Source organism: Trichomycterus rosablanca, chromosome 1 (assembly GCF_030014385.1).
Source record: "Trichomycterus rosablanca isolate fTriRos1 chromosome 1, fTriRos1.hap1, whole genome shotgun sequence".
In the NCBI taxonomy this organism is placed as follows: Eukaryota; Metazoa; Chordata; class Actinopteri; order Siluriformes; family Trichomycteridae; genus Trichomycterus; species Trichomycterus rosablanca.
This window is the reverse complement of record NC_085988.1, coordinates 60,917,527-60,931,770: the sequence shown is the minus strand read 5'-3', so window position 1 is coordinate 60,931,770 and position 14,244 is coordinate 60,917,527. Positions and strand designations below refer to the sequence as shown.

Genomic DNA, 14,244 nt, shown 5'->3' with positions numbered 1-14,244 from the left:
GTACAGATTTTAATTAAAATGTCCTGGCATTTCTTGGAATGAACAATGCCATGCACTCTAATGAGTTCCCAGGGCCTTCGGAGGTAAAGCCCCACAACACCACAGACCCTCCAGCAGTTTCATTTTCAATGAGGTTATCATTCTTTTTATGGCTCACTGTAAGTGTCTGTTGCCAAAAACCTTTTCTTTTTAGAATTCTATTTGTTAAGAACTTTATCTTTCCATTCCATTTGGATTTCTGATTAGATTTTTTTTAGAAACATTCCCTGATTTTTCTTATTTAAATTGTGTCATTCTTTGTTGGAGAATGACTAATAACCCATAATCAACCATTTTTGGCTTCCATTCCAGTGGTTAAGAAACCATGTAGAAGGTCTAAAAGTCCAAAATCTCACATAAAAGGTCTCTTAATTTACCTTTTCATTTAAAACAATGATATAACATTGCCAGATTTTTTCTCTTTTAACTAAAACTGCATCAATACATCAGTGGCATTTTCAAACACAATACATACTACATTAAAACAATACGATTTGTTGAAAATACAAACACTTGTTTTCACTTGACCGAGTAAGTGGTAGGTGTATAATGTGCTCTGAAGTATGTTTTTGCCACTAACATAACAGCAGCATATTTAATTCTTTTTGATTGAAATACAAAGTCCTGGCAACCTTATTTACAGTGGGTAAATCAATAAAAGCAGTATGACACATACGAACCTATTATTAAATTAAATTTAAAAGTCTATTTCATTTGGCATAAGGTGGAGCCTGACAATGCATTGTGGAGAAATATGACTACATGTTTACATCACAGCAGATTTAGTGGCTGCCACACAAGATATGGCCATGCTTCAAAAATAACATCTTAAAGTCTTGTAAAGCATGCTTAACTGTGGACAGTATTATGTGCTTCTAAAGTTTTTTTACTTATTGCAATTCCATTATGTGGTTCTTGGATTCAGATTTCCTGGCTTTCTCGGCAAAAGACCACTGTTCCATGTACTTTTTGATGGGTGCAGTCAAACTAGCCATATCTACACCATTACAGAGGAGTCATTAGCTATATTTCAGGTCATGCCACAACGTTTAATGTCATTATATAATTTCACTACCAAATTAAGAATGTAAAAAATCCTACAACAAGCTCATAGAAGTCAAATTTAAAGCAAGTCTTTCGGCCATACCCATTACCTACAGGTACATTACAAATGTTACGTTTTTAGCTTTGTGGCACATTTTGGGAAATGCCCTTTCCTGTTCCAGTATTACTATGTGTGCAGAAAGCAGAACTATGAAGATTTCAGTGGCTTGTGCAGAGACTTTATCTCAACCTCACCGAACACTTTTGGGATACACTAAATGACGACATCAGGGTCCACCCATACAGATGTTTTTTTTTTACTTAATGAGCACAAATTCCCACAGATACAGTTGAAGATATTTTGGAAAGCCCTTGCAGAAAAGGTGTACAACTCCATAATAATGTCCAAAGTTTTGGAATGTACATGAGCAAGGGATTACTTTGGCAAACCTTTGTCAAGCACTACAATACAGAGATACATGCACAAATGCCACTTGAAACTTTACTGTGCAAAAAATAAGCCTTATGTTAACCATGTCCAGAAGCGGTGTTGATTTCTCTGGGCTCTGAGGCATCTAGGATGGACCATCACACAGTGGAAACGTGTATTGTGGTCAGATGAATCAGCATTCCAGGTCTTTTTTGGAAAAAATGGACGCCGTGTGCTCCAAACCAAAGACGAAAAGGACCATACAGACTGTTATCAGCAACAAGTCCAAAAGCCAGGGTCTGTCTTGGTATAGGGCTGTGTCAGTGCCCTTGGCAAAGGTAATTTACACTCCTGTGATGGCAGCATTAATGCAGAAAAGTACATTGAGCTCTTAGAGCAACATATGCTGCCTTCAAGACGTCATCTTTTCCAGGGACGTCCATGCATTTTTCAACAAGACGATGTAAAACCACATGCTGCACACATTACAAAGGCATGGCTGCGGAAGAAGAGGGTACGAGTACTGGACTGGCCTGCCTGCAGTCCTGAATCAGAATCAGAATCTTTATTTTCGCCAAGTACCAGGTGTACAAGGAATTTCTTTTGGTGCTGGTGTCAACATATAAACATCTAATTAAATAATAGAAAGTTGTATAAATATAACAGCAACAACAACAGTATAGCATGACCTGTCCCCAGTAGAGAATGTGTGGAGAATTTTGAAACGTAAAATGCAACAACGACGACCCCGTACTGTTGCACATCTTAAGACGAGTTTGCAGAGAGAATGGGACAAAATAAAAGCTGAAACACTAAATCACTTGGTCTCCTCGGTGCCGAAACGTCTTTTAAGTGTGGTGAAAAGGAATGGCAACATTACAAAGTGGTAAATGCTTTACTGTCCCAACTTTTTTTGTGTTACAGGCTTGAAATGCAGGAATGGATGTTTAATAATAAATGAAATGAAGTCGAGCAGACAAAACATGAAATATCTCAGGTTCATCCTGTCTGCAATCAAATAAAAGTCAAAGTAAATGTAAGAAACTCTGTTTATGTTCCCTACACGTATATGTAAATGTATGACCTGCATTGCATTGAATGTAAAATATGTTGGGGGGATTTTTGGTCATGGCACTGTAGCATATAATCGAAACACAGATTACTGGTGTATTAAAATATCCTGGGTGAATTTATAACGAATTGAGATGAGATGAGCTCTCAGTGATGCTCGGTGCGTGCGGTGTGTGGGCAGGTGGAGGTGCCATCGCGAGTGTAGGAGGCACTGATTTAGTCTCGGGTTCATCTCCACTCACTCCTACTCAACTCCAAAATGAACTTCTTTAGGAAGGGAACTTTGGATGGAGGATGGAGGACGCACCCGACACGACTAATCCGGACATGAATCAGGACATCAGACGATACAGCAAGGCTGACTGAACTTTAAAATAAATGTAGGTGGTGTTTATGTTTATGTGCCAGGCAAATGCTGAAGACTAATTTGACTCAACTGGTTATTTGACTGCTGTTTTCTAGGATCGTTAAGCTAACTTCACAATGGACTATAGGACTCTTCTGGATCTTCTCGGTAGTCGTCGAGTCGTATCAGAAAAGAGTCGGAGGTGTCAAATTCTTTGACATTATCCTGCCTAAATCTAATTAGGTGAATTATGCACATTTTGGGAAGGTATAAAGTAAGCAAACTGGTGATATTATATGAAGAATAAAGTGCTTCATACTTCAGCATATGCTAAGGTTCAGGAAAGAGGTATATAGATAATATCGAGGAGGATTTAAACAATTTGTGCCCAAGTCGAGTTAATAGGAATCCCGTCGGTTCGTATGGGACTCAGGCACTCGACGCGGTGTCTGCTCCTGCGCAGAAAGATGGCGGAGGCTGACAGCTCTGAGGTAAGTCAAATATTTAAAAAATTAGCTTTTCTAACACGTTACAGTTTATGCCATTAAAGCAGACGCGAGTAATATAACCAAACATGTTATTATATCGCATAGTTGTCCTGTGCATTGCCGAATATGTCCAGTTTGAAACCGAAGAGCGAATTGTGCTGTACAGCTAGAACCATACATTGCTGGCATACAGCCGTTGACCAATAGCTTCGTGCATTTATATACATATATATGTAGTCTAACCTGCTGTACAGAATTAAGGTCTTGCGGTAATACAAACACTGCGTTTAAAATACACCCAGGACTAATTTAATACGGTAATACCTCCCTTATAAACGTAAAAGCAGAATGACCTGAGCTGGACATTGCGGTTGTGAACACCGTGCTGCAGTAATAATGCCGTTAGCGTAATCTGCTCTATTCATTCATTCACTTATTCGATTTTACAAACTGCTTTTTTTGTGGTCAGGGTCGCGTCGTGTTCGTCGCTGTCTGGAAAAACTGGGCACAACTGGGTACAAATCCATTCATTCACCGGCTCACCGCTACAGTTAAATTCGAAAGTTGACATGCACTTACTTGCACGATAAATGTAGGTCATGGCAACCTAGGGATTTATATTATTTTATTTATTAATGCAATTATATTTTCTGTTACTTATACATCCTTATAACATTTTGGGGGAACCAAATCTACCTGGGGGTTCCTGTCAATCTGATATATTCCTGCCATATCAATAAATTGATGGGGACACTAATGAGTCCTAACATTATGCAAAGCTAGTGAGTAAAATATATGTACATTTAGTTAATTTATTCATTTTTACATCAGTACAGTACATTAAAACCACCTCCTTGTTTCTACACTCACTGTCCATTTTATCAGCTCCACTTACCATATAGAAGCACTTTGTAGTTCTACAATTACTGACTGTAGTCCATCTGTTTCTCTACATACTTTTTTTTAGCCCGCTTTTACCCTGTTCTTCAATGGTCAGGACCCCCACAGAGCAGGTATTATTTAGGTGGTGGATGATTCTCAGCACTGCAGTGACACTGACATGGTGGTGGTGTGTTAGTGTGTGTTGTGCTGGTATGAGTGGATAAGACACAGCAGCGCTGCTGGAGTTTTTAAATACCGTGTCCACTCACTGTCCACTCTATTAGACACTCCTACCTAGTTGGTCCACCTTGTAGATGTAAAGTCAGAGAAGATCGCTCATCTATTGCTGCTGTTTGAGTTGGTCATCTTCTAGACCTTCATGAGTGGTCACAGGATGCTGCCCACGGGGTGCTGTTGGCTGGATATTGGTTGATATTGGTTGGTGGACTATTCTCAGTCCAGCAGTGACAGTGAGGTGTTTAAAAACTCCAGCAGCGCTGCTGTGTCTGATCCAATTATACCAGCACAACACACACTAAAACACCACCACCATGTCAGTGTCACTGCAGTGCTGAGAATGATGCACCACCCAAATAATACCTACTCTGTAGTGTTCCTGTGGGGGTCCTGAAGAACAGGGTGAAAGCCGGCTAAAAAAGCATGATGGACTACAGTCAGTAATTGTAGAACTACAAAGTGCTCCTATATGGTTGAGCTGATAAAATGGACAGTGAGTGTAGAAACAATGAGGTGGTTTTAATGTTATGGCTGATCAGTGTATATACACAGTGGAACTTCGATTTAACGGACTAAAAGTGGGGAGCACTGGTCCATAAAATGCGATCGTCTGATATGTGAATATGTCATGTAAAACCTGTAAATAAATATTAAAATTGGTGTACTGTACTACTGGGGAGAAATGTCATTTACCTTGTGTGGTGGAGGAGATGTTTTTTATAGTGGGGACTCTCAACTGTATCTTGTTTTTATTAATCGCTTTATTCCGGTCATGTTTGGGGCAGGGCTAGAACCACTATAAAAAAACTGGGCTTAAGGCAGGAGTGCCAGTCCATCACAAGTTTTGTCCACCCTCTCCACAGTCAATCATGTCTGAGTAGACACCTGACTAGTTGATAGCACTGCTAAGATGCAAACCGGCCGTGGGCTAGCATAACAGATGACTGTGCCACCCAACCACCCTGCCTTATAATTTGTTTCTAATTATCATAGATTAATGTTCTTCTATGTGCCCAGATAAATATGGACAACGTGACTGTTTTTTTCACGCATGCGTCTTAGTGTATGTAAACTTTTCACTTCATCTCTATAGGCACTAGTAAAGCCAATGCACCTTCTGCATTTTTTGGAAGGTGAACAGAAACCAGAGTATCTAGAAAAATGTGCAAGATTTGTAAAGACCCTGATGGGGACTAGGGTAGAAAACCCCTCTGCAGGGTCTGTGCAGCACCCAGTTGCACCATTATGCTGCCACAACTACACAAAACAAAAATCTCCAGTTCTTCTCTAGGTAATTAAGTTTACCCCCAGTTTTATAAATCTAAAGCCTTCTCTAAATTGCCATTAGGTGGGAGTGATTGAGAGTATTATACCATGTGATCCTGCACCTTGTACAGGGGTGTATTCTATTCCTGTGCTCAGTCCTTACAGGTGGTGCAGGACCTACCACGATAATGACCAGAATGAAGCAGCTAGTTAACAATGTATATGTTGACACAATACTCAGTTCATGGGGGTAACCAAGGCTGGTTGGCACAGGTAAAAAGCCAAAAAGTCTAGCCATTTGGATTTACGCTTTTCAGTGTTTCCAGCCCGGGTAAAAAAAAAACCCATCACAAAGTTGAAACCACTTTAAGCTTGCTGACCCTTGTTGTTTTCTTTTTATTGCTAGCAGAAGCAGCAGCAGAGGCAACAGGTCAAAGACGGCGCCCCCTCATCGCAGCCTCTACAGTTACAATCTGTACTTAAACCGATGGCCTCGGTTCATCATGTTCCTCGTCCTCCTCATATCCCACATGTTTCAGCACTATCAACATGCCCTGGACGTGGAAAAATGGCCAAGCTTCTTAACCCAGAGGAGATGACTTCGCGTGATTACTATTTTGACTCATACGCCCACTTTGGCATCCACGAGGTACATTACAAATACCTGTAATACATACACTGATCAGCCATGACATTAAAACCACCTCCTTGTTTCTACACTCACTGTCCATTTTATCAGCTCCACTTACCATATAGAAGCACTTTGTAGTTCTACAATTACTGACTGTAGTCCATCTGTTTCTCTACATACTTTTTTAACCTGCTTTCACCCTGTTCTTCAATGGTCAGGACCCCCACAGGACCACCACAGAGCAGGTATTATTTAGGTGGCACTGCAGTGACAATGACATGGTGGTGGTGTGTTAGTGTGTGTTGTGCTGGTATGAGTGGATAAGACACAGCAATGCTGATGGAGTTTTTAAACACCTGAATGTCACTGCTGAACTGAGAATAATCCACCAACCAAAAATATCCAGCCAACAGCACCCCGTGGGCAGCGTCCTGTGACCACTGATGAAGGTCTAGAAGATGACCAACTCAAACAGCAGCAATAGATGAGTGATCGTCTCTGACTTTACATCTACAAGGTGGACCAACTAGGTAGGAGTGTCTAATAGAGTGGACAGTGAGTGGACACGGTATTTAAAAACCCCAGCAGCTGCTGTGTCTGATCCACTCATACCAGCACAACACACACTAACACACCACCACCATGTCAGTGTCACTGCAGTGCTGAGAATGATCCACCACCCAAATAATACCTACTCTGTGGGGGTCCTGACCATTGAAGAACAGGGTGAAAGCAGGCTAAAACAGTATGTAGAGAAACAGATGGACTACAGTCAGTAATTGTAGAACTATATGGTAAGTGGAGCTGATAAAATGGACAGTGAGTGTAGAAACAAGGAGGTGGTTTTAATGTTATGGCTGATCAGTGTACGTTGAAATGTTTTAGCAAACATTTTGAGACATTAGGGAAAAAAAACAGTGTTTACTACATTTACTTTGTCATTTATTATATTGCAGACAGTATCAACCACAGATATTTAATTTTTTGTCAGGTCAACTTAATTTTATTTGTTAATATACAGAGTCAGAATGATGTTAACACTAATGGATCTATATGGTGGAAATGTGTGTCCGGGCTTTAAATGGTACTGTTACTCGCTGTTTTTTGTGTGTTGAACATGATGGTGAACAGGTTGAGACTGTCCTGTAAATCATCTTACACATATGAAGTATGTTTTGTGAATAAGTGGTTTCTTCCATTCAAGTGTTAACATCATTTTGACTCACCCTGTACATTCAAAAGCTAGTCTGTCGTAATATGGGGTTGTGTTGGTGGCCTGTGCAAAGGTATTTTACATACATATACACTTCTGTAATGGCCGCATTAATGCAAAGTACATGAGATTTAGGAGCAACATATTCTGCCCTTAAGACAACACATTTTCCAGAGTCGTCCATGCATTTTTAACACGTCAATGCAAAACCACATGCTGCACACATTACAAAGGCTACAAGAAAAGAAGGTACGGCAACATTACAAAGTGGTAGACGATTTTCACGAATAATTCGGTTAATTCGCATGAATGTTTTCACCCGATGTTAGAAATGTGACAATCGCGATTGTTTACATACTTTAAATTTTAATTAAAATACTAACATGTCACGAGGCAGAAAGTGACCAGACGCTCGCGGAATATAAATCAAGTAAAGTTTAAATCAAAAGGGCAAAAACAGTGTACAAAATCAGGTAGAGTCCAAAACCAGCGAAAACTAAAACAGTAAACGGAAGACAACAAGGATTATACACGGTAACGGTTAGATTCAGTAATAAGGAGCGCAAACACGATCTGCAAAACAGAAAAGAGTTCAAATTAGAGTCACTGAATCAAACACAGCCGAACTGAATCACAACTCCGTGCGCGATCAGGATTGACTGACCGGGGACATGTGATAGTCACGTGACTGTGGGAGCATGGGAATTGTAGTGCATATTGTTAGAAGCAGAACTTAAGACCTCCAGCCACCCCCCCGGAGTGATTACTTGATGCCCCCCCCAGCCTAGATCTTTTTGTAGTTTTGCACTTTTCCTAATGTAAGGAGGTTTTGCTGCACAATATTTAAAGTAAGGGTTGTTTGTGAGCTATTCTTATAAAGGATATAGCTAATTAAGATTTCTATTTTTGTTTTAATTATTGTTATATCGTTATTGTTATAAAGTTTGAGTCTTTTGAAATGATAATTATAGGTGGTGCTGTTACTATTTTTCACTTCTGCAGTCTTTTAAATTAAAATGCAAAAAAAAAAATTGTTTTTCAATTGCATTATACAACAAAAAAAAAAAATCGTAATCGACAATCGGTAATAATATTAAAATAATCGAGATTTTTTTTTTTTGCAAAATCGCCCAGCCCTAGTAGACACTGGGGCTGGGGCATACGATTCTTTTTTATTTAGATTCAATTATGCATATCTATGGTTCATTAATCTGTGTGAAGAAGCTCAGAACTGCAGAGGAACTGTCCCTCATGCGACATCCATTAATTATGCTCTAGTATTGGTGGGAAAAGTAAACTGCTCAAAAAATGAAGCGAACACTTAATCAGAACAGTATAAACACCAAGTCTGTGAAACTTCAGGAATATCATTCCGGCCGGTTAGGAAGCAGACGTGATCGTGAATCTGCCTTGATGCAAAGGAAAGTTACAATTGGTGCACTTGAGTGGCAACAGCAGGACAACCCCAAAAAAGGGAATGGTTTATAAGTGGTAGCCACACACAATTACTCTCCATTTATCCTTCCTGACGGATTCTTCTTTAGTTTTGTGTTTTGCGTATGTCCTTGTCACTATTGGTAGCATGAGGCACTACCTGTACCAGGATGCCACATCCATACATGTTGTCACCAGAAGGTTTGATGTGTCTTCCAGCATATAACCTCTGGAGCAGTAGACTCTGCGTTCCTCCTAGCCTTATGTGGCCAGAGTGTGTATTGATGCCATTGATTGGCCCTCATGTCTCCCAGGCCTGAATCCAATTGAGAACCTCTGGAATGTTATGCATCAGTGCACCTGACACCGACAAGTAGTGCCACAGACTGTCCAGCAGCTCACTGACCCCTTGATCCAGGTCTGGAAAGAGATCCCCTGGGACACCATGCCCAGATGTTGTCAGGAGTGCATACAGGCATGTGGGGGCCATACACACTACTGAGTCACATTATGAATTGCTGTGATAAAATTATGCAGATTGGATCAGCCTGTGATTTATTTTTTTACTTTGATATTTGGTGTGATTTTGAATGTTGTTACCTTATTTTGTTCTCTACAAATTACACAATTTATATCAGTAAAGATTGTCAGCTTAAATCTTTTATTCATCGAGATCTGGTGTGTGATTTTGTAAAGTGTTCTTTAATTTTTTTGAACGGTGTATTTGGACTGTTCTATACATCACTACACACTTTGCACATCTGGTTTTGGGTGCCACTATGCTTCACCATTGAGATTACAGTTTGCCAGGTGATGCGCGGTGCTGGTTTTCATTCTTGCATGTTCAGGGCTTCACCTTGTTCTTCGGTAGTGAGAGGCGACCCGCCCCATTAGCCCCATTACTGTTCCTTAATAATAGGTTTTTGTTTTTTTAATTAACTTAACTAATTACATTTACTGTTTAAAGGTGTTCCACTTTAGATTTGTTATGAGAATTAAAAAAAAACCTGTCCCAATTATTATGCAGGCATTTGCTGTTTGACTAGCTTCTGTCTCTACAGGTAATTTTAGAGTGGCTCAGTGAGACATTAGTGTGGGTGTTCTAGATAGATAGATAGATAGATAGATAGATAGATAGATGGATGGATAGATGGATGGATGGATGGATGGACGGACGGACGGACGGATGGATGGACGGACGGATGACTGGACAGATAGACAGACAGACAGACAGTCAGACTAGATAGATGGATGAATAGATGGTTGGATGGATGAACAGACAGATAGATAGGTAAACAGACAGATAGATAGGTAAACAGACAGACAGATAGATAGTTATACAGACAGACAGAGAGCTAGATAGATGGATGGATAGAGGAATAGATGGATGGACAGACGGATGAACGGACAGACAGACAGACATACAGACAGTCAGCTTAGATAGCTGGATGGATGGATGGATGAACTGACAGATAGTTAAACAAACAGACAGATAGATAGTTAGACAGACAGAGAGATAGATAGATGGATAGATGAATGGATGGATGGCTGGACGGACGAACAGACAGACAGAAAGACAGTGAGACTAGATAGATGGATGGTTGGATGGATGAATGGACAGATAGATAGTTAAAAAGACAGACAGATAGATAGTTAGACAGACAGAGCGATAGATAGATGGATGGATGAATGGATGGATGGCTGGATGGACGAACAGACAGACAGAAAGACAGACAGACAGTGAGACTAGCTAGATGGATGGTTGGATGGATGAACGGACAGATAGATAGTTAAAAAGACAGAGAGAGAGAGATAGATGGATGGAAGGACGAACAGACAGACAGACAGACAGGTAGATGTAGACTTTGCTGTCCAGTTTGTTCAGTCTCTGCATGTATCTAATTCCAGACTGGCTAAGTCATATAGAGATTAGTGCTCTGTGGGTATCATGCCATCTGTTGCAAGAATCCTTGTTCTTTTTTGCTGAACATAGTTCTTCATGATTTTTGCCTTGTGTTTGGGCTTATTTTCATGCTGCAAAATTAATTTGGGATCAATCAGACTCATCTCTGGTGGTATCCTAAAATGGCTTAAAATCTGCCCATATTTCTTAGCAGTGATGGGGCTTTTAGTTTTGATGGGGCTCTGCTGTTGCTCGTAGAGACCGAGTCATCTGTGTAGCTCTCTTCAGCCCTTTTGTAAACAAACTGCCTTCAATTACAGCCAAAAATGTCCAATTTTAGCTCATCAGTCTGGAGCACCTGCTACCATTGTTTTACACCCCATTCCTTGTGTTTATTAGTGAAAGTATCACAGGACACATTTAGCTTTATATTTTAGTTTACAAATAACAACATTACTGCACCTACACCTGACCATTCATCGTCTGTTTTACCACCACTTCATTTTTCAGGGTTACAGAGGGTCCGATTCACAGGGTGAAAGGCAGGAAACACACCAGACAAGTCGCCAGTCCATCACAGGGCAAACACACATTCACATACCTAGGGGACTTTAGTATCTCCAATTAACCTGGTTGCATGTCTTTGAACTGTGGGAGGAAACCAAAGCACCAGGAGGAAATCCTTGCAGACACAGTGAGAACATGTAAACTCCACACTACAAGGACCTAGATCGCTCCACCTGGGAATCGAACCCTTCTTGTGACAGTGCTACTCACTGAGCCACTGTGCTGCCCCCCGATACACTTGTGCAATTATGTAGAATTCCATTTGGGATCTTTAGGGGTCAGTTTGTCCCATTCTTCAGAAAATGATTCTCCACCTTTTTAGACTATCAGAGTGAATAGCAAACATATCTACTGCCATCTTCAGTTCTCTCTACAGATATTTAATGGAGTTTAAGTCTGTGCTTTGGCTGGGCCACCTTAATAGATTTAGACCTGCCTGATAGCCACCCCATTGTTATGCTTTTGGGCATTGTCAGCTTTAGTCCGACTTTGCATGTGCTCTGGAGGTTTTCTTTAGGGATGTTTCTAAATTTGGCTGCATTCATCCAGCCCTCATTTCTTACCAATCTCTGTGTCAATGCTGCTGGGAAGCACCCACATAGCACGATACTGCCAACACCATGTTTTATGTGTGTTAGCCAAGTGATGTACAGTTTTGCAGAAGTATTTGCTGTTTTGCAGAAATGTGTCTCATCACCCGAAAGAATCTTTTTCCTTGTGCTACCATAGTTATTTACAAGCCATTTAACAAAAACTAAGATGTAATTAAGTTCTTCCTTACTTTTTTCACTAAGCTCACTTGTTCAGATTCCAAATTTGGCCAGACGGCCAACTCTAGGATGACGTAAAATGCTGTCTATGTAGACATCTCAGTAGGTTGTTTTCAGACAGACCCCTAGTGAGCTGTCTACATGTACAGCATTTTATGTCATCCTACACATGCTCATGAGAAGAAGGCTGCCTTTTCTCACAACTTTTCTCACAAAAAATTCTAATATGATGGACAGAAACAGGGCAGCGAGTGGAGTTATTTTTAAATGCAACTAATGCTCATATTCTTTTTTCTTTTTTCTTTATGTGAGGCAGGCTAACTCTGTCAGCTTAGTGAGCTAACATTGTGGCAGTAGGTGGGGATAGTTGGTGATGTAATTGCTGTCTAAGTAGTGGGTCTAAATAATCTGCCTTCTAAAGTTTGATGTTTGAATTCTCTCTACTTAGGCAGCTACCCAGCATGGCAGCGCACTAGGTTTTTAGACAGACCAAATGTATTTTTTCCTGTAAGTGTCCGATTCACCAGTCTGTAAATCCCTAAAGCTTAGTGTCTACTCAGCCAATAATTGTGATGCAAGATTGCTATTTTGCCTAGCTCCCACTTAATTGCTCAAAATACTTTTCTATGCTACAGATTAGATAATATGTCTGTATTTCAAACCACATACTGTAATCCTTAGTAGTGTTCAAACTTATTACAACTAGTGCAACAGGTAGCATTACCTTTTGGACATTCTACACTGCCCAAACATTATGATCAAATGTAGTATGTGGACACCTGACCATAATCTTGTTAGACATCCTCTTCCAAAACAATAAGCAATTTTAACAGAAGTTTGTCTGGGTGCATCCAATTAAAGACCATTTGTGAGGTCAAGCATTGATGTTGGATGAGGAGGCTCACATGTAATGATGGTTTTGCTTTGCTAACAGGAACCCAAATAGTGGCCAAATAGTGCATTTAGTATGTAATATGCAATACTGAATGCACATTTGAAATGGTTTATGTATGAGAAGACACTTACATTTGATGTTTGCTTCCCTCAACAGGAAATGCTAAAGGATGAGGTGAGGACACTGACCTACAGAAACGCTATGTATCATAATAAACACATCTTTAAGGACAAGATCGTTCTAGATGTGGGCAGCGGGACGGGAATCCTTTCCATGTTTGCTGCTAAGGCGGGGGCCAAACACGTCTATGGGGTAAGAATACAGCTTCAACTCAAGACAAAGCATGCTTACAAATAAAAAAAGCATTCAATTAAGAAAAAAAACGTTTCTACACATTCTAACACAAGTTAGAGTGATGGTGTAAACACAAAAAGAAAAGATAATATACAAAAGCAGACATTAAACACAAAGTTTTAGTCTTGTGGCAAGACCTAAAATTAGTTGGAGTAATGGTGTGATAGTGGAAGTAGAAAAACAAACCCAGAGTTCTCTGCAGAGAAACATTTGATTAGATTCTGTGTTATAATAAGCCGTAGATAAATCAGCAGAATGATTTGGAAACAAAAACAAAAAAAAGTATTAAAAGAAAGACACACAATTCCACAGCAGAGAAAGTGAATAGAAAATCGATAGCACAGAAATGAAAACAGGTTGTCACAATACAGCAAGTTGTCACCTGAGATAACCAAGTTCCCAGAAAAAGAGGTAAGAAAGGAAACCCAGAACAAGTCAGGAACAGCAATGCATGAGCGGCACCCAAACACCACCAACTGGCACAGGCTGTGCTCAGCGTTGGGCCAAACGTGGGGCTCACTCTGGACAAAAGCTGTCACGCCGCCTCTGGGGGCAACTTGCTTGTCTATGGTTGTTCCCTCGTGACACTCGAAAAGTGTCACAGAATCACACTTTCAGACAAGCAAATTTCCAAAAAGAGTAGCTGGCAAAGCTGTGAGGGAGAAACTGTGATG

The 14,244-nt window shown here is 40.3% G+C and overlaps 1 protein-coding gene across 1 annotated transcript in view; it reads left to right on the top strand.

Annotated features, from left to right (window-relative positions):
* Positions 1-3,337: 3,337 nt before the first annotated feature.
* prmt8b (protein arginine methyltransferase 8b) overlaps positions 3,338-14,244 on the top strand; it is a 29,269-nt gene continuing 18,362 nt past the window's right edge. Inside the window, exons 1-3 of the mRNA XM_063005052.1 lie at positions 3,338-3,421; positions 6,213-6,452; positions 13,373-13,528. Coding sequence (XP_062861122.1) covers positions 3,353-3,421; positions 6,213-6,452; positions 13,373-13,528 — 465 coding nt within the window. The 5' untranslated portion in view covers positions 3,338-3,352. The remainder of the gene's footprint in view (positions 3,422-6,212; positions 6,453-13,372; positions 13,529-14,244) is intronic.